This window comes from Chiloscyllium plagiosum, chromosome 10 (genome assembly GCF_004010195.1).
Source record: "Chiloscyllium plagiosum isolate BGI_BamShark_2017 chromosome 10, ASM401019v2, whole genome shotgun sequence".
Taxonomy (NCBI): domain Eukaryota; kingdom Metazoa; phylum Chordata; class Chondrichthyes; order Orectolobiformes; family Hemiscylliidae; genus Chiloscyllium; species Chiloscyllium plagiosum.
Window position 1 is genome coordinate 30463060 of NC_057719.1, and position 22037 is coordinate 30485096.

General features: G+C 40.1%; 1 protein-coding gene across 4 annotated transcripts in view; it reads right to left on the minus strand.

Annotated features, from left to right (window-relative positions):
• Positions 1-22037, minus strand: part of ptpn21 (protein tyrosine phosphatase non-receptor type 21) — an 87083-nt gene that overhangs the window by 61254 nt on the left and 3792 nt on the right. For all 4 annotated transcript variants that reach the window (XM_043697288.1, XM_043697286.1, XM_043697290.1 and 1 more), the window contains exons 2-6: positions 14908-15192; positions 9542-9711; positions 8865-8962; positions 1773-1840; positions 315-385 (exon numbers count right to left, since the gene is read on the minus strand). In XM_043697288.1, the coding sequence (XP_043553223.1) occupies positions 315-385; positions 1773-1840; positions 8865-8962; positions 9542-9711; positions 14908-15087 (587 nt within the window). In that variant the 5' untranslated portion in view covers positions 15088-15192. The remainder of the gene's footprint in view (positions 1-314; positions 386-1772; positions 1841-8864; positions 8963-9541; positions 9712-14907; positions 15193-22037) is intronic.

A 22037-nucleotide genomic window follows, 5' to 3' on the forward strand; every position in this document is an offset into this window, starting at 1 on the left:
TTAAGCACCATTTATTTTGTAATTGTTGTGAAAAACTTTATAGATTCTGCAAAACATGAGAAGATATATTTATAACTGGAATGGGTCAAAACTCAGTCTGTAACTATAATTTGAGTGTCTTGTGGCAACATCATTTTCCCTGCCTCTGGGCGAGAGGATCCAGGTTCTACTCCCACCTCCTACAAATACTTCATAACATGACTGAATTAGAATTAATTCTAACTGCAACTGACTTAGGTCTTGCAATTAAAGCTGAAGTACACCCAAAAACCTTACAATGAGGTGCTAAGATTAATATAGAATATATACCTCACCTGAATTTCCGATATAATGAAGCAACTTTCTGTGTTGCTTCTTGAAGCATTCGTTCATCTTGAATCCAATTCTTTGCAAGGTCAGAGGTGTTATCGTGGAATAGCAAGGTAAAAAGATAAAACAGTCTTGTTAATAATGTAAATTAAACAAAGCCTTCTGTATTTGACACTGTATTGAATAAAATGTTTGGCTTCACTTCAGTTTCACAGGATAAACAAAACATGAACTTTTATGACACTACTCTAATATAAATTTTCACATGTAATATTAAGTGCTCTTTGGACTGTTTTAAGCAGAGAAATAAATTTGGAGTATTCAAGGTAAAATTATTTACTTTTACTTACAACTACATTTTGAAAATTCTAATTGTCTAGCCTCCGGCCCTCAACTGGAACATTTCTGTAACAAGTGGTTTTGTCAACTCTGCCCTCACCCTCAAACTGTGATGGTAGCAAAGTTCAATCAGATTCTTTGGCCAGGATAACGCCACCAATTTTATAACTCCATGTGGTTGGTCTTATTTTCTCTCTCTCTTTGCTATGACAATGTAAAAGAGTGAATAAGTCTAATGCTGCCACTAACACCAAAAGATGTTGATGCATCACACAGCCACGGTCCCATGTGCAGACCATATTACCTGTCTATCTTCATATCTGGCGTAAATCATTATCAAACATTTTCCAATCCAATTAATGAAAAATGGAGCAGAGGAAAACTACATTCAACTGGGTTTTTAACAAGCTCAATAGTTTTAGTTCTTTTTCCCCCCAAGACAGTGGGCAAGGTTCTGACTTAAGCATTTGCTCACCTTCCATAATATTGCAAATGGCTTGCTGATGTCAGTTTGCTAATCTAACATCACATTATATCTTGTTTCAGCACTGATGGAAAAGGTTGTTCCTTTTGATTCGTAGCCATAAATGTTAAAATTCTCATTCTTCACATCCCTCATTGGCTGATGCACCTTCTATAACTGTAATCTCAAGCTGCAGAACCCTCCAACATCTGGTTCCTTTAATCCTAGTCTCTTCAGCATTCCCCATTTTAAACGTTCTATTGGTGGTTGAACTCTCAGTTACCTCTACCTTGAGCTCTGAAATACCCACCCCACACATCGCTATCTCTTGACTTCATTTCCTCCTTTAAAGCATTCCTTAAAGCCTACCTGCTTGACCAAGCTTTTGGTCATATAGTTAACATCTCATGACTTGGTATTATATTTAGTTTAATAATAGGCATGTGAAATGTCTTTGGGCTTTTGATTACATTAAAAGTGCTATATAAAAAAGGTGCCACATGCAGTGAGAGAGTTTGGAACAGAGCCCGCAATAAGTCAGGATTGGGTAAAAACAGTACTTCCTATTTCTAATACCCAGAAGTTGTTTGCTTCAAAATAACATTTACGCCCAAGTGTTAAGCATTTAAACTTTTGTGCAAAATATGCTAACAAAACTTACAACTGGAAAAAGATCACACTTGTACAGGAAGTCTTGGGATTCATACTGATCATAGTCTCCAAAATCGGCTGTAAATACAAAACCAGAGAAATATCAGAGTATACAGTTAATCAAAGAAACTCTGGACAGTATTTTGATAAGCAAGAATTTGACAACTATTTCATAAATCAGTAAAAAAAAAATAGAACCAGCAATATCAGTAAAATTTTGGGTTACATTTTACTCAGTAGTAATACAGGCAAAAATAACTGCTATTAAAATGAAGTGATGAAAGCATGTGAATCTGGCATTGGTATTGAAAAAAATGTTTGTACTGACACCTGAATTGATACTCTACATCGATACCTACCTAATTAAACAATCTCACAAATAAGCAGCTAATCAAGGATGATTTTTAAATCTTCATAGACTGGAGGGAGCAGGATTGAAGACAGAAGTGGAGAGGATGGTACAAGACAGCAAGAAGAAAAAAAGTCTAAACAATAAGATAACACTTTCCAGAACATGCATTTTCATTAGAAACAACAAGATTGAGCACGATACTTGTCCAATTGGTAGTTTATTGAGAGGGAAATGTTTGAACTGGTGAGAGATAAATATCTTGCTGGTTTTCAGCTCAACAAGTACTGAAACAAAGAAGTCCAGAAATTGATTTCAAAATGCACTACTATATGCAAGTTTTAAAAATCATCACAATATTCATGGTATAGAAGAATGACAACACCTAATTAAAAATTAGTTTAATAGCCATTTGATAGTACATAATAGCTACAGTCACTCTCTGGTCGGGGCACTGTGCTGAGAAATTAATAAATCAATCTGCTTGTGTTGAAATTTAAACAAAGCCAGACTGTTAAGTCAATTATCTCTTAACTGATGCTCGTTGCATGGCAATACTGCTACCAGTCAGTCCACTTGTGAACTAATTAGCACTCTTCTCCTGTACAGTTTTTTTTTCCCCCTTGACCTGGCAATGTTGCAAAATGTCCTAAGTGCAAAATGAAAAGATTCGACAAAAGTCTTTCTTCAGCAATACTCTATTATGTACTATCAAATGGTTATTAAACTAATTTTTAATTAGGTGTTGTCATTCTTCTATACCATGAATATTGTGATGATTTTTAAAACCTGCATATAGTAGTGCATTTTGAAATCAATTTCTGGACTTCTTTGTTTCAGTACTTGTTAAGCTGAAAACCAGCAAGATATTTATCTCTCACCAATTCAAACATTTCCCTTTCAATAAACTACCAATTGGACAAGTATCGTGCTCAATCTTGTTGTTTCTAATGAAAATGCATGTTCTAGAAAGTGTTACCTTATTGTTTAGACTTTTTTTCTTCTTGCTGTCTTGTACCACCCTCTCCACCTCTGTCTTCACTCCTGCTCCCTCCAGTCTATGAAGATTTAAAAATCATCCTTGATTAGCTGCTTATTTGGGAGATTGTTTAATTAGGTAGGTGTCGATGTAGAGTAGAGTATCAATTCTGGTGTCAGTACAAACATTTTTTTTCCCAATACTAATGCCAGATTCACATGCTTTCATCACTTTATTTCAGGTATAATAAAAAGTAAATGTTATTTGTACCTGCAAAGACCTAGGCCCAATAAATAGTTTCCCGTTCACACAACTGCATCACACTAAGACCAAAAACAAAAGACCCTAAATTGGTTGTCACGCAATTCTTCATACACTCAAGATTATCCATCAAGTCCTTAAACATGAAAAGCGCTCACAATACCTCAGATAAGATACCTCAAAAGTCTGAGCAACAGGCAAACTGTTTCACACTGCCGCCATATAGAAGTAACACAAGTGATATTTGCCACTAATAGGATGCTGCCATCAAATGAAAAAGACATTCTGCATATTACACTAATGCATAACATGGTGTAAGGATTTTAATACTGGTCTGTTGCCAGACATACAAGGCTGTATATGTCCCAAAGACTGGCAGATCATATCATTGTACACTTCATTTGCTCACAATAAACAAAGTTCTCACCACATACAATCAGTCCACACTTGCAGGTAGATAGAATAGTGAAGAAAGAGTTTGGTATGCTTTCCTTTATTGGTCAGAGTATTGAGTACAGGAGTTGGGAGGTCATGTTGCAGCTGTACAGGACATTGGATAGGCCACTGTTGGAATATTGCATGCAATTCTGGTCTCCTTCCTATTGGAAAGTTGTGAAACTTGAAAGGGTTCAGAAAAGATTTACAAGGATGTTGCCAGGGTTGGAGGATTTGAGCTATAGGGAGAGGCTGAATAGGCTGAAGCTGTATTCCCTGGAGCGTTGGAGGCTGAGGGGTGACTTTAGAGGTTTATAAAATCATGAAGGGCATGGGTAGGATAAATAGACAAAGTCTTTTCTCTGGGTGGGGAGTCCAGAACTAGGGGGCATAGGTTTAGGGTGAGAGGGGAAAGATATAAAAGAGACCAAAGGGGCAGAGGGTAGTAAGGGTATGGAATGAGCTGCCAGAGGAAGTGGTGGAGGTTGGTACAATTGCAACATTCAAAAGGCATCTGGATGGGTACATGAATAGGAAGGGCTTGGAGGGATATGGGCCAGGTGCTGGCAGGTAGAAATAGATTGGGTTGGGATATTTGATCGGCATGGACAAGTTGGACCGTTTCCGTGCTATACATCTAAAGCGTCCAACATTAGATGGAGTTCTGCAACATAAATTGTTGGAAACAGCTAGTTTCACTTGTTGCTCAAACTTTTGACCTTGCTCTTACCAAATGTGTCTGTTCATAACGGTATCAGAGGAGTGGTCATTGCACTGTAAATGTGGAGGAGATGAGGCCCCATCTTATGTAACATACACTCTTGAGACACTGACATCATACCAAATGGGACAGATTTTTAACACATCTAGCAACTCAAAACTGATTTTCATGTGGTATAACTGGTGATCAGCAATAGAACAGTAGTAAACCACGTAATTTCCCACTCTACCATCAAGGAAAGAGATCAAGCGTAGTTCAGCGAAGAATGCAGAATGGCATGCCAGCAGCAGCACTAGATGTTCCCAAAACAAGCGTCAACTTGATGAAGCTAAAACAAACGACTTGTATGCTAAACAGCAGGAACAGACTAAGCAATCCCAAAAATCACCAGATCAGATCTAAACTCTGCACCCTTGCATGGTGATGAATAATTAAAGAGGTGGTTCCACAAACATTCCCAGCCTGAATGATGGGAGGAGCCAGCATAACAGTGCAAAAGACAAGGCAGAAGCACTTGCATCCACCTTTGGCCAGAAGTGTTGAACGGATGATCCATCTGAGGTCCCATGAGATGCCAGCCTTCAGTCAATTCAATTCACTCCACATGAAGATTAAGAAACTGATGAAAGATCTGTAAAGGCTATGAGCCTAAACAACTTTCCAGCTATAGTAGAGAAGATTTGTAGTCCAGAATTGACCATATCCCTAGCCAAGTTTTCTTTTACACCACAAAACTACAATTTACCTGACAATGTAGAAAAAGGCTCAGTTGTCTCATGTGAATAAAAAGTAGGACAATTACCAACCTAGCAGTCTACTCTCAATCACTAGCAAAGAGGTGGAAAGGGTCATCAACAGTGCTAATTAGCAGTACTTAAGAAAGGAATAATATGCCATGGATGCTCAGTTTAGGTCATCAGGGCCATTTAGCTCCTGACATTACAGCTGCTATCCAAACCTAGACAACAGAAACTGCATGCAAGAGGTGAGGTGAGAATGACTATCCTTAACATCAAGGTAACATTTGACCAAGCATGGCATCAAGGAATCCCAGAAAAAATAGGCATCAGTTAGTGTGAAAGTTCTCCTCTGGTTGAAGTCATATCAAGTGCAGAGGAAGATGGGTTGTAATTGTTTGAAGTCAAACCACCTCAGCTCCAGGATCTATGGGAGCTCCTCAGCTCAATCATCTTTGTTGTTTCATCGATAATCCTCTTTCCATTACAGAAGGTCAGAAGTGGGGCATTTGCTCAGGTACAAATGTTTAACACTATTCACAACTCTTCAGATACTGAAACAGTCCATGCCCATATGCAACAAGACCTGAGCAACATCAAGACTGAAACCAAATATGCAGTAACTGACCATCATGCCACTGAAGTGCTAAGCAATGACCAATTTTACAAGAGAATTAATCATTTTCCCTTAATACTCCAGGGCATTACCATCAACTCACTCACTATCAACATGCTGGGAGTTACCATTGACCATTGAGCTGGGCCACCCACATAAATACTGTTTACACAGCACACTTGCTTGAAATTTTGCAGCAAGTAATTCACCACTGTTTTCCCCAGTGACTGCCCACCATCTACAAAGCACAAGTCAAGAGTATACTGGAATTTTCTCAACTTGGTTGGATGAGGACAGCTTCAGCAACACAAGTTGAAGACTAATCAGAGCAAAGCATCCCACTTGATTCACAACTCATCCACTTCCTTCACTGATGCACAGATACAACTGAAAGATCTACAAAATGCAGTATAGCAATTCACCGAAACATCTTCCAAGTCTGTGACCGCGACCACCTAAAATATGAGAAGGGCAGCAGATAAATAGGAACATGACCACATGAAGATCTCCTTCAAGCCACACACCATCCCAAACTGGAATTGTCATCACGTCAAACTCCTGGAACTCCCTTCCTAAAAAGGGATTGTGTATACACGATCATACCTACCTAGGATGGCAGTGATTCAAGACAATGACTCACCACCACTTTCTCCAAAGGTAATGAGGGATGAGTAGTAAATGCTGGCCTAGCTAGAGATGCCCAGATTCCATGACAAATGAAAATACTGTATCATTTCACACTTCTCAGAAATAAATTATACCTGTGACATCTATCCATTCCATAGCCTACTTGTGTGTTCAAAGTTCCTCACAAGTCACAGTACATCCAAGTTTTGAGTTATCTGTAAATTCTAAAATTATGCTGCGAACATCCAAATTTGACCAAATTGCACAATTGTTTAGATAGCATGCATGTGGTTCAGTAAAAATCCAAATGACGTAGGTTTGTTTCCCATTCCATTCAGCAAGACTTGGGATCTCCTCGCCCTATCTGATCGTGCACGGCAATGGTAAACCACTGTTAACAATAAAACCACTAATAAAAAAAGGCACAGGATGAAGCAGAGACAATGAGTCAAAGACCTGCCTTGTGGCAGAACAGACACACATAATGAACACCCAAATCCAGATTAATATAGATCAAGAAAACCAGCAACACTAGTGCTGAACCTGGAGAATCACTCCTTCAGTCTGGAAAACCGTTCACAACTACTGTGGTTGCTGCCTTTCAGCCAACTTCAAGTCAATGTCAGTTCGATATTTTATCCCATGGACTTCAATGCTGCTGACAGGCTTATTATGTTTGCCGTCTGGAAGTCCATTTACATCATGTCAACTATGTTATCAACATCCACCCTACTGGCGTTTCAATATCAGTAAGGTGTCGACAAAGTTTCCCATGGGAGACTGGTTAGCAAGGTTAGATCTCATGGAATACAGGGAGAACTAGCCATTTGGATACAGAACGGGCTCAAAAGGTAGATGACAGAGGGTGGTTGTGAGATTGGAGGCCTGTGACCAGTCGAGTGCCACAAGGATCGGTGCTGGGTTTACTACTTTTCGTCATTTATATAAATGATTTGGATGTGAGCTTAAAAGGTATAGTTAGTAAGTTTGCAGATGACACCAAAATTGGAGGTGTAGTTAACAGCAAAGAAGGTTACCTCAGATTACAAAGGGATCTTGATCAGATGAGCCAATGAGCTGAGGAGTGGCAGATAGAGTTTAATTTAGATAAATGCGAGGTGCTGCATTTTGGGAAAGCAAATCTTAGCAGGACTTATACACTTAATGGTAAGGACCTCAGGAGTATTGCTGAACAAAGAAACCTTGGAGTGCAGGTTCATTGCTCCTTGAAAGAGTTGTAGGTAGATAGAATAGTGAAGGTGGTGTCTGGTATGCTTTCCTTTATTATTCAAAGTATTGAGTACAGGAGTTGGGAGGTCATGTTGCGACTGTACAGGACATTGGTTAGGCCATTTTTGGAATATTGCTTGCAACTCTGGTCTCCTTCCTATCAGAAAGATGTTGTGAAACTTGAAAGGGTTCAGAAAAGGTTTACAAGGATGTTGCCAGGGTTGGAGGATTTGAGCTATAGGGAGAGGTCGAATAGGCTAGGGTTGTTTTCCCTGGAGCGTGGGAGGCGGAGGGGTGACATTATAGAGGTTTATAAAATCGTGAGGGGCATGGATAGGGTAAATAGACAAGGTCTTTTCTATATGGTGGGAGAGTCCAGAACTAGAGGGCATAGGTTTAGGGTGAGAGGGGAAAGATATAAAATAGAGGGCATAGGTTTAGGGTGAGAGGGGAAAGATATAAAAGTGACCGAAGGGGCAACCTTTTCATGCAGAAGGTGGTGCGTGTGTGGAATAGGCTGCCAGAGGAAGTGGTGGAGGCTGGTACAATTGCAACATTTAAAAGGCATCTGGATGGGTATATGAATAGGAAGGGTTTGGAGGGATCTGGATCTGGGCTGGGTGCTGGCAAGTGGGACGAGACGGAGTTGGGACATCTGGTCGGCATGGCCGAGTTGGACTGAAGGGTCTATTTCCATGCTGTACATCCCTATGATTTGATTACGAAAAGTTCAACCAAGATAAAGACAAATTGCCTTTAACAAATCTTTGTGCCACATTCCTTGATTAGTTCACACTTATCAAATTGATTAGTAAATTTGCCCTTTTTTAAAAAGCTTTCCCATCATACACAGTAAAATTACTTAACTATGGTTTCTGAGCTAATTCTTAAGATAGGTTTCTGAATTAAGGTGTAACTTTTGTAATTTCCCAGTTCTCAAACACAACCCCCATATCAAAAGGAGAACTGGAAGATTATAGCCAGAAGCTCTGCAATTTCCACCTCATTAGTCCATGGTCTCTTAGTAAGGAAGACAAGATCAATTGGAAAATCAGAACAGACATGTAACTTTCATAATTGTCCTAAAATACTGTATTAAGGTGATACATCATTTAGACTTTGGAATCAATTGTATATCATTCCTTACCCTGTGCAGCTAGACCTGCAAGCTGAATTCCTTGGTCTAGTGTGCAAGGTATGCGGCCTTCCAAAATATCCTTCCTCAATTGTAAATAATACTGGAATCTGCAGAAACAAGGAGCAATGCTTGAAGCAATTAAGCATATAAACAAGTTTCTTTCCCAACAATGCATGTAGTTACTATACAAAGAATGATACAAATGTTAGTCAAGCTTTTTCTCTACTTCACCAAGAGTATTCTGGACCATACTTTAACCCTCATCACAGTCCCAGATGAGATCAGTCAATTTATATACGTAAACTTAAATTAGGATTTGGCCCACAAACTCTTACGTGGTTCCAATCAACATTAGAAAATAGGCTGGATATCTCAGGATAACTTAAATGTTTGTAGAAGTTTATTTCATTTAATTTCACGTGCACCAGTAAACTAACTAGACATTCCATTACACAGATTCAGGATGAAGGGATTTTTGATAGTTAGTTTAATATCAATGTTTAACAAGCTATATCCAAAGAAACGACTCCATTTTTAATTTTGGGCTTGCAAATGTTATGCACTATATTGAATAGCCTATTAAATCAAGGCTAGAGGTCATGATTAATCGTTCAAGTGCTAACTTGAAGACAATATTGAGAGGTTTCTTCTAATGACATCTACCATTGAGTTTTGACATTTCATACCTTGTAAGTTCCTGCTGAAGTTGTGAAATACTTGGTACGTAGAATACCACACCAAAATAAACAGTAGGTTCAATGGCATATTTATCTAACTGCTTTTTCATGGGCTTTTCCAGATCCACCCATCGAGATTGATTCTGCTTATTGTAATACCACAGACTGAAGTAAGTGACCTGCAGAAGAGAAAAAAAAAACTCATAAATCCTAATCCATCAGACATCAAAAGTATGAACTCGCCATTCTTCTCCTGTCTCCCCTTAATTTTGCTAACACTATGCCAAGTGGAAACATTTTACACTTGCAAAAGGATTCTAAGCAGAATAGATTGTTTCAGCGAGCAAATATAATTCAGTGCGACTAAGAGTATAATACTCTTGGTGCCAAGAGTTTTTATATGCTGACAGTTCCTCAGGATCATGTCCTTTGTCTGTTCACTTCAGCTGTTTCAAAGATCCTCCTTCTATCGAAAGGTCAGAAATGGAGAGACTTGCTGATAATTGCACAATGCTCGGTTCCTCAGATATTGAAGTAGTCGGTGTCCAAATGCAGCAAGGTCTCGACAACATCCAGGCTTAGGCTGCTATGTGGTAAGTAATAGCATGCCACACAATTCCAAGGCAAAAGCAAATTATTCTTTCACAAGATGTGGAATCACTGGCCAGGACTCACTTATTGCTCATTCCTAATTGCCCACAGAGCATTTAAGAGTCAAACATATTGGTGTGTGCCTGGAGTCACACATAGGCCAAACGGAGTATGAACAGCAGTTTTCTACCCCAAACAACATTAGTGAGCCAGATGGACTTTTCCTGACAACAGCAATTGTCATTGTTAGACACAATTCCAGATTTTTACTGAATTCAAATTCTATCATCTGCTATCAGGATTCGAACTTAGGTTTCTGGATTAAGAGCTTACAGGTAATATCTCTAGGCCATTGCTTCCCCTAAATAGTTGTTAATGATGCTTGTTGTGAGTGTCAAAACTTACTTTTTCACAACTTGCAGACATCTGTTTCAAGCATTGGCCTCAAAACAGCTCTCACTTCAGTTCAGAATTTTAAAATAACAAAATACATTCATACCTTCATATCAGCAGTATGTGAAAGGGGTCAACAATGAGATAGCCAGGATCGAGAAGCTTGGAGGAGGTACTCAGCCTGGAATAAGATCGCACTCAGGTTGTCAAGGATCAGGCCTGTAGGAGGCATATAAAAAGGCTGGCATGGTGAGGGACCTGTAATTTGCTAGGTCCAAACTACATGAATGAGTTTGCAAGTCCAGTCTGGACCATATTTCCCTCTTCTTCTACTTGCTAGAAAAATGGCATGGGTTCCATAAGCAGCTCATTACATAGCTGACATCGAAAGATGCCTCAGGCCCTGAGAATACCAACGTTCACATCTGAACCTATTACACTACTTTGTTCCCCCCACATCCAATGAGGATATGTGCACAGTTCTGTGGGAGAACCTGATGCAGATTGATTCAGGGAGTACCAAAACATCTAAATGTGTCTGTCTACATGAGCTCACCAGTGCCCTCCAAAGGCAAATCCCCAGGAATGGACAAGCTGACTGTGTAGTTGCACAATGCATACTGGGACTTTATGGAAAACAACTCATGTGCCAGTCATGGGGGCGAGGGGCATAGGGCTGTTCTAACTCTACTGACAAAGAAGGGTGACCAACACCTTAAAAATTGGTACCAAGTCTCCCCACTCAGAAATGAATACAAAAAGTTTGCTAGGGCAATGCCTTTCTGTCTTGGCACCATTCTGGATAACAGGTCGCACCCTCATCAATCCTACATCATCTCAGGTTATATCATATATGATAACGTCCATATGGTCTAGAACTTGGTCCATCTTTACCAGAGGAATGATTTGTCAGCCACCTTCTTGTTGCTTGACCAGAAGGCATCCGAGATGGTGGGGGATTATGATTGCTCATTTGAGATCCTGCGTGAATTTGGGTTGGGGAATGCTTGGTTGTTCAGGTCTGACATCTGTATCACATACAATATGTCTAACTTCGGTTAACCGGTCCTTGAAGATGACCCTTGGCTTCAGGAGAGGAATGTTTTTGGGCTGTTCCTCGTCTAGCCATGTACACCCAATTTGCATAGAGTAATTCTTTTGTCTCTTGCAGAAGTGGTGGTCAGGTTTTGCATTGTGCAGGCTGAACTTGGATATTCCTTGCAGCTTACACTGGTGACTTGTTCCTCATACTTACAGATCCAGCTAACTGGAGGATGCAAGATTTCCAAAGCATTGTACTCTGCAGTTTTCCATACATAGAAATACTAGGAAACATGCTTCAAATTCTTAGCTGGTCAGTGATGGATATGTTCCCTGCCTGAGTAGATCAGGCCCTTCACCTTGAGCACAAATTATCTGCTCTGCCTGGGAATCTAGCATTGCTCTGCCTTTACATCCAAGCTGCGATCTTGTCTTCAGACCCTGCAGTGACATCTTTATGTTAAACCCGCTGCTGGATGGGGAGCTCTGGGGACACATTTCTTCCACGAAATGTGTGGCCTCAATTATGACATGCAGCTTCCATTCATAGATTAGATTACTTACACTGTGGAAACAGACCCTTCGGCCCAACAAGTCCACACCGCCCCGCCGAAGCACAACCCACCCATACCCCTACATATACCCCTTACCTAACACTACGGGCAATTTAGCATGGCCAATTCACCTGATCTGCACATCTTTGGACTGTGGGAGGAAACCGGAGCACCCGGACGAAACCCACGCAGACACGGGGAAAACGTGCAAACTCCACACAGTCAGTCGCCTGAGGCGGGAATTGAACCCGGGTCTCTGGCGCTGTGAGGCTGTGCCGCTCACGGTTGATCCAATCTTTCTAACTCTTTACAGGGGTTGCCACCTTTGACCAGAATCTGATCTAGGTTTGGGATATGGTTACCTAACATCTGGGCTCACACCCATCAGGAGTGAAGGTTGTCATTAAGGAGTCACTGCTCATGAATCCAGCCCTTCCTAACACAGCTTTAGGTAGCTACTGTGGTAACCAGACTCTGGCACCACAGAGAGTTGTCAGTCAGATGCCAGTTAATGTCCAGCATACAGCCAAAGCCAGAGTCTGAAAACAGTTGCGCTTGGTCCCAAGTGCACTCATGGTTTCAAGTAGACTCAACTGTGTAGTAGACCTCTGTTTGAACTGATCCATTTCAACAGAATTTCACATTAGCCCCATGCACCAAAACTATCCTCAAACTTGGGCCAACATGAGCAAATTCTCTTCATGTCTTTCCAGTTAGTGTGAAGGGATTTCTTGTATGGACTGCTGTTGTGCACCCTTCATTTCCTCAATTTTGTTTGGCATCTCAGCACATGGTATTCCATCTGGCAGTGGTGGAAGACCCTCAGTATTGGGTTCTCTCTTGTAGGACTCCTTCTCCATCTATTAGGGATCAGAGACCTGGTGTGAAATATGTCACTGTGTTTTGTCATTTAAATAAATTATCTGGACTTGAATATAGGAGGAACGGTTAGTAACTTTGCGGATGACACCAAAATTGATGATGCAGTGGACTCAGATTATCTCTTGATTATCACAGAAATTTGATTAGATGAGCCAATGGGCCAGAGGAGTGGCAGATTAATTTAGATAAACGTGAGGTGCTACATTTTGGTAAGGCAAACTAGGGCAAGACTTATACACTTAATGGTATGGTTCTGGGGAGTGTTGCCGAACAAAGACTTTGGGTGCAGTTTGAAAGTACTTTGAAAGTAGACAGTACAGTGAAGTCTGCATTTGGTACATTCCCTTTATTGGTCAGTGCAACCTTTATTGGTTTAGAGGGATATGAGCCAAATGAAGACAAATAGGACTAGATTTATTTAGGATATCTGGTCGGCATGGACGAGTTGGATCGAAGTGTCTGTTTCTATGCTGTACATCTCTACATTGAACGCGACCCCGTGTGCAATGTTAGGCTAAGTGGTTTTACATACTCACAGGCTGCCAGTAATTTTAATATGCTTGATGAGTGAGTGCATGGACATCTTTATACGAACTGTTATGGACTCAAAACCTTTTTTTTTAAAGAAAGGACCATTAAAGATTTGCTGACATTTCACCCTATGCTTCCGATCTGCAGTAAAATGGTGCAAATAGAGACTGGCAGATTGGAGGACCTTCTCACAAGGCTGTTCCTTGGCCCAGCCAAAGTGCGTATTAACAAGGTCAGACAGCAGACAGTCAAGGGGATTGTTGCAAGCAATTGTCTGTCTCTCTTTGTTGGTTCCACCCACACCCAGGTGTCCTCAGAAAGGAAGTACATTGTGTCCACTAGAATAAGGCCCTGAAGTGCACAGTGACCACCCCACCCCTCCCCTCCAAATGACATGTTAAATTAAAATTTCCAAGTTTCATTGGTACTTTGGTCTTTGCAACATATCCCCATGAGGGACTGGTTTATTTATTTTAAAATTGTAGAAAGGAAGATTGATGGCACCCAATCACAAGCCGCTAATGGTTGGTAAAATGAGTCCAAAAATAACAACCACCACCTTTTCTGCTTGATTTTCAATGATTCAATTTCGCAATATCAATGTGCAGAGGGTGTTCATTGACCATAAATTAAACTGTACCAACCATATAAATCCTGTGGCTATGAGCGCAGGTTAGAAACTAGAATTGTGCAAGTAATTCAATTTCTGTCACTCCAAAGCCTGTCCACTATCTACAAAGTGCAAAGCAGAAGAGTGATTGAATATTCTCTAATTGCCTGGATAGATGCAGCTCCATAAATACAAAAAGCTTAACAACATCCAGGACAAAGCAGCCTCCTTCATAGCATCCATCAAATTACCTTCAACATTTAGTGCCTCTCCAATCAAAGCACAATGGCAACAGTGTACACTATCCAATATGCACTGTAGCACGTCAAACTGCTTTCATCAAAACTTCCAAACCCACAACCCCTAACACATAGATGCATGGAAGCATGGTCACCTACTCTGCCAAACCACATACTATCCTGATTTGTAATACCACTGTTCCTTCACTGTCGCAGACACTCCATTCTGAATACACTCAGGGTGCACCTACAACCCAAGGACTGCAGCAGTTCAGGAAGGTGGCTCACTACTACCTTCATAACGGCAATTAGTAATGTGTAATAATAAACAGTGGCCAAACTGGTGACATCCACATCACAAGTGAAAGATAACGAAGGGCCAATAAATTTTTTAAAGTTTTTTTTAAATTATGTAAATTAATATCCATATATACAAACTTCACACTGCCCATCAAAATGACAACATTCTTGATTTTAAAATGTTTGGTAGAAGAAAGTGAAGGTAAATTAACACTGTTTCTGCTCATTCCTCACCTCTCTCAGCTCTAATCTTTGTGCAACAGCTTCCAAACATTCTTGGCCTGTGCTTTCAACAGAAAGTGTGAATTCCAGAAATCCATTATCCAACAGTTGGATCCGTACAACCAAGCAGCTCTTACTGGAGACAGTATACCTGCGTGTTCTTTTCAATTTTATTCCAAAAGGTAATGGCATGGCAAAATAAAGTTAGTTAAACTTCTTGTACTTCTCACACTGTGCGCTGCATGCAGAAATCATCCAGCAGCTAATGGCCGATTGATCCAACTGGAAAGCATTGCTCTGTAAAACAAGAAGCAACAAGTGAGTATTTCTTTGGAGGAGAAAGACTATTTCAATTTAAAATTATAAAAGCTTCTAACTTTTGAGGAGACAAAGTTTCCCTTTAAAAGTTTTCATACCTGCTGAGAATTGAAAATACAGAACTTACTTTATTGACAAGAAAATAATTCACGGCAAAGATCTGTGGTGGGAAATATTAAATTACTCATTTATTATGGTCATAGCTTCATGCAAACTCAGCCAGGATGCAGGTTTTGAGATTACATCTGAACTTAGTAGTCTTAGAAGTCAAAATCATACTTTTGATACATTTTAAATGCAGTCATAACTATACAGGAAATAGAGGCAATTAGTATTAGGAACTTTAAAAATCTGTAAGAATTGATGGTGTCCAGAAAGGGGAAAAAACCTGAAAAGACAAAATTAAGTCTCAAAATCAAGTTATCATATTTCAGGTTTTTTTTCCTCCCCTTAATGCTGATTTATTGCAGAGAACATCAAGTCAGTACAAACTTGGTAACGCAAGCAAGTTTTGAAAGTCCACTCCAGCATTACAATAGTATTTGTCCTTGGCACTGGAACTTTGCATTTTTAAAATTTGACTACGTTTAATAAAGACAAAAGATGGCATCATCCATTTTACTTGACTTCTTGCTATACAGCTAATCATTTATTATCCTTTAAACTCAGATTCTTCACCTGTAAACAGAAAACACCAGTAATGTTGTAAAATGAATTGCCTGGTGGCAGGCATATAGCCTCAGGTAAAACTTAGCAAATACACTGTATTCACAAATAACTAAAATATGCACAAAGCATTCATAAACAGCTTTGCACAACTTATGGCATGTAATGCAAGCTTTTGCTGAAAGGTATACTACACATACATTTCATTTCATTGCCACAACCCTATTTGTTATGGTACATTGAGTAGTGACAATTACAGTTCCTTGGTCTCACAAGAAAGAATTTGATTCTTAGCAAGGAGGCTGCACTCTGCAAGTTGTAGGAGGCCTATCACATTCTCTCAGACATTTTGGATAATAATTTCCCCATTGTGGATTTTAAGGTTAAGACCAAAATAAGCACCTTTCAGACCTAGGCCCTTCATCATTCATCTTCCTCGGAAGGGACCAAATAGGAAGCAAAACAGGGTACAAAGAGTGTTTCAAAAGATTTGTTAAGTACTGTAAAGAAAATACCCTAAGAGTCAGAGATATACCACACAGAATCAGACCCTTCGGTCCAATGTGTCAATGCCGACCAGATATCCTAAACTAATCTAGTTCCATTTGCAGCCACTTGGCCCATATATCTCTAAACCCTTCCTATTCATATACTCATCCAGATGTCTTTTAAAATGTTGTAATCGTACCCGCCTCCACCACTTCCTCCAGCAGCTCATTCTATACATGCACCATCTGTGCGAAAATATTGCTCCTTAGGTTCTTTTTAAACTTTTCCCCTCTCACCCTAAACTTATAATGTCTAGCTGTAGACTCCCACACCTTGGGGAGAAGACCTTATCTATTTACCCTATCCATGCCCCTCATAATTTTATAAACCTCTATAAAGGTCACCCCTCAGCCTCCAACACTCCAGGGTAAGCAGCCCCATCCTATTCAGCCTCTCCCTATGGCTCAAATCCTCCAACCCTGGCAACATCCTTATAAATCTTTTCTGAACCCTTTCAAGCTGCACAACATCCTTCCAATAGGAGGGAGACCAGAATTGCACACAATACAGAGGAACCTCGGTAATCTGACTGAGATGGGCGGGCACTATTTCATTCGGGTAATTGATTATTTGGTTAATCGATTCAATGCCTCTCCTCTGGGGCTCAAACTTTTCTGTTAAGTCTGCTTCCCGTTCAGGAGACTGCAGCACACCACACCGCACCCCCCCCCACTTCCTCCAACCCTGTTTGCCCCACCGCCTGCCCCAACCCTCATCCACCGTCCGACCCCATCAGGGTTGAAACAGCTCTTCCATGTAATGTTTTTAATCAGGACCCCGCGATCTCCTTTGGATAATCTGATATTCGGATAATAGAGGTTTGTCTGTATTCCAAATGTGGCCCAATCAATATCCTGTACTCCCGCAACACGACTGCCCAACTCCTATACTCAACGCTCTGACCAATCGTCGTCTTCACTATCCTATCTACTTACGACTCCACTTTCGAGGACCTATGAACTTACACTCTAGGGTCCCTTTTTGTTCAGCAACACTCCCCAGGACCGTACCATTAAGTGTATAATCATCTTGCACTCTCAGAAGTGTTAAAAACACCAAGGGAAAAAGCATGCTCACACCATGAGAGGAAAGTGCTGATTAGTTGGCAAATAGACTTGTTGAGTTTTGTTGGAGTCTTAAAATCTGACAGGTTGACTCAGATTGGTCAATGAAGAATGCACTGAGCACTGAACCAGGAATGGTTTTGCTCAGCTAAAAGAGACACCATGTGTACATGTCCTTTCTATTTGCAAAGAATGGAGTCTGTATTAATGTTAGCAATGAAGCAATATGCTTCAAGCAGATGCAAATGCACCACACTGAGCCTGAATGAAAATCCTAAATTGGTCAGCAGCCATAATTTTGTGCACACATGGAATTTTGTTTTCAGTAAATGTTGTCCAATCATAGGAGCGCGTCTAATGTTGGACATTGTGTTGAGTGTCTTGCAAGTCTGGGATAGTTGGGTACTGTCAATAAGATGCTCTACCTATCATATAAATCAGTAATATGGTTTATGAACGTCAGTGTTGATGTGATGCTGAGTATATAAGGCTGCAGATCCCAAAGACCAGCAACCATACGAAATTATATATTTCTTTGGTTGTTCGTTACAAACAAGATATTGGCAATAAGCAATTGGATTAGATTACATTTACAAAATAATCATGAGTGCACAAAGAACTGCATTGACAAACAATGAAGGATAGTCAGCTGGGCTCTCAATCTGGCATACTTGCAGATACTAGAAGTTTCACATATTAATGCACAGGGCCCTCTTGCTTGTAGACAAAAAGAATAGGTACATCCACTACAGTTGATTCTACTCAATAAAACTAGTATTTATTACCAATTGTTCAGATGAGTGCATGATGCTTGTCCAACCAAAATTATTATTTGTCAGGTAAGTCAAGAGGTGAATGTAGGGGATCTGCTTATGGGATTTTACATAAATATTTTTTTCCATAAAATGATTAACTTGAAATGAGGAAGATCATATCAGATGATGTTTGAATTTTCTGCCAGCTCCTAAATCCATCTGCTAAGGAGGTAGTCCAGTCCTTCGGTCGTGACAGGGGGTTTCTTTGCTCCAAACTTAGAAACCGACAAGTCCCAAAAAAAAAAGACTTCTTTCTTGTAATATATCTGCATGTTTTGGCTTTTTTGGATCGTGAAATACAAGGAGTAAGGAGTATAAGGAATATACAAGTCAGTCACTGTTAACCATTTATGTAACCTTGAGGATATGAAGCTATGCTGGACATTCCAAGAACCCAATGAAACCGAGAATGTAAACTGATGAATATAACTAACACAAGTGCAAACTTTGGTTTCCATGCTGTAGTTATTTTGTTGACCTCCAAACAACCATTCCTGAATACACTGGAAGTGCTTTGTCAGCAGAGGCTGGTAGAATTATTTTGAAGCCTGGTAGGTAACTGCCTTATGAAAATCTTTGTATTCCTAACTTCACCAAAAAAAAACTTAGTCGCTGGTTCTCTCCAACCCTTCATCCATGTTTTCTTCCATTGTCCCTTTAGCCCTCTTTAATGGATCTCCCTCTCTCCCATCATGCTCCCAACTCAAGCATAGGGCGAGACCTCCCCCCTTCAACGATCACCCTAATACTTAGTTTCCACTCCTCCTTATCCTGAACATACTACCTTCCCTGCGGCCACTCCTTATCACTCTACATTACAACAACCTACCTTCTAACTCTCTCAGTGGCTCAGTGGTTAGCACGGCTGCCTCACAGTACCAGGGACCCGGGTTTGATTCCTGCCTCGAGCGACTGTCCATGTGGAGTTTGCACATTCTCCCCATGTGACGATGGCGCCGGATATGGTAGACTCCTTGCGAGCTCCTGCGTGCAAATCTAAGTTTCCTATTTCTTAGTCATTCGACACTCTTCAAACTTAATACTTCTTAGTAATTTTTAAAAATATACTATGTTTTATCTAAACTCACAGGTTTGAAGCTCCTTCAATCCTCAAAGTCAGCTTACTGGATGAAGGCAGCAGACCACATGGTGCCCACGACCCATCCGACCACCCCGGAAGACCAGGCCTGCTGTCAAGGAAAGGCCGCCAGCATTCTCAAAGATCCATCCCACCCAGGCAATGTTTTTCTACAACCTCTACCATCGGGGAGAAGGTTCAGAAGCCTAAACACACGCACCAGCTGGTTTCCAAACAGTTTATACTGTTAGAATACTGAATGGACTCTCAAACTCTTAACATTTGCCTGTTCCTGTTTTGTTTTTGCTGCTGTTACCCATTATTTACTTATCTATGCTACTTAACTATGTGATCTGTCTGTACTGCTCGCAAGACAAAGCTTTTCACTGTGCCTCGCTACACGTAACAATAAATTCAATTCAATTCAATTCTGCGTGGGTTTCTTCTGGGTGCTCTGGTTTCCTCCCACAATCCAAAGACGTGCAGGTTAGGTGGATTCGCTATGCTAAATGTTCAGGGATGTGTAGGACAGTCAGGGGTAAATGTAGGGTAGTAGATAGTGGAATGGGTTTGAACGGGCTACTCTTTGGAGGGTCAGTGTGGACTTGTTGGGTCAAATGGCCTGTTTCCACACTGTAGGTGATCTAATCTAAGCAAATATGTGGGCTCAACGACAATACAACTATATTCTTCCCTGTCAGGGAGCAGGGAGAGCAGGAAAAAAAAAAATGTTTAATCAAATTGTGGCAATGGATCAGATTGCGTGCATTTCAAAAACACTCATGCTAACAATTAACTATTGCAGATCAGTAGCATAATGGTAATGTTGCTTTACTAGGAATTAACAAATGCAGACAAATATTTCCAACACAAGTGTAAATCCCACAATAGAGGAGTAAATATTCCAGATTCAGTAATCCACTTCTGTTAGGTAAATTTCTGTGCATTCTCACAATGTTTTAATCTAGCCCAAAACCCTCAAAACAAACTAATTCAGTTAACTGATTACTTAAATGAGAGTTCCCTCAACTCATGTTTGTAAATAAACTTATATGATGTTTTCCTCTCTACACACCTCCACAAGCCTTCTGCTTCTTGAGTTCTTTGCACTGCCTTCTACACTTTTCAAGACATTTCTCCAGTTTTGAATGCTTGAAGACTGCTACTAACATCACACCTCTTGTTGTAATGGGACCTCACTTCTGCATCAACTGCTTCTCGCCCCTCTTTGTCTGTTAATCATAGATTCATGTCAACTAAACCTTAGCAGTTGTCTCCGTGGCTTGCAAGTCATTTGGCAAAATTTACATGACTTCCTGTGAATACAGTTTTGAACGCACTGTTCAAAATGACTAATTTTGTTTTTATACAAAACAAGTCACAGCTTCACAGAATTGAAAATTAAAAGTCAACTTTACCTACACTTTAGAAGTCACATTCCCAAATAAACTACTTTCTATCCAGCTTCATCACAATAAGCACTATATTTTAATTTTGCAATGGCCATTCTGGAAGCACAGCTTTCAGAATGAATTAGTTTCACATTTTTTAGAAAGCAATGAATTCATTTTACTACATTTAAAAACTTAATTTCAAACTGAATTTTTTAGAAACCAGTTAAATTAAACCTAGCGAAGTTTGATTTCACTCAGTGTAAATAGGGCAGACAATTTCTGAAGATCTTGAAACACTCAGAAGCCATGAGCTTTAAGACCCACCTCCAACTAATGATTGGAAGCTTAAGCAAAACAAATGTAGTTTAAACGTCAGCCTAATTCCTGCCTAAAGCTATTTATATTATTTATTTCAGTGGAGCTTACCCGCAAACCTATTTTAAATGTCTATTACTTTGAGTAAAAAGAGATGTGTCTATTCATTGTCGTTACATTTTTAAAAGGCCATGACATAATTGGCTCAAAATCTCTATTTGCGTCCTGAAGTCTTATTACTCTTAACCCTTTAATGTGCTGCTTAATTAGTTTAGTGGCATTGTGTTCCATTCTATCCAAAGATTTTATCATATGAAACAAAACAAAATGTTACACAATATTTAAACAGCAACTCATGCAACATTAAAATTCATTATCATGTGGTTCATGCAATCCTGCACTAATGGTTTCACTATTAATGCAGAAACAAATTCTTTAACTCCTCATGGTTTCATCCAACACCAAAGAATTCCTTCCCTACACAATCACAAGCTCATTATTTTAGCACGATCAGTTTCTCACACCAACCACATCTTGCACCTTCAAAATCCAAGTCCTCTGAACAACGGAAAAGGAAAAAAATCCTATAATTATAGCAACTTTCAAAAATATTCCAAAGAAACAAATGATGAGGGCACACCACACGTATATCAATGTTATTACAAGATGCAGGTCTTGAAGTTTTTCCTAGGAGAAAGTGAGGACAGCAGATGCTGGAGATCAGAGCTGAAAAAGGTGTTGCTGGAAAAGCGCAGGTCAGGCAGCATCCAAGGAGCAGCAGAATCGACGTTTCAGGCTTAAGCCCTTCTTCAGGAATGAGGAGGGTGTGCCAAGCAGGCTAAGATAAAAGGTAGGGAGGAGGGACTTGGGGGAGGGGCGTTGGAAATGCGATAGGTTGGAGATGGTTAAGGTGAGGGTGATAGGCCGGAGAGGGGGTGGGGGC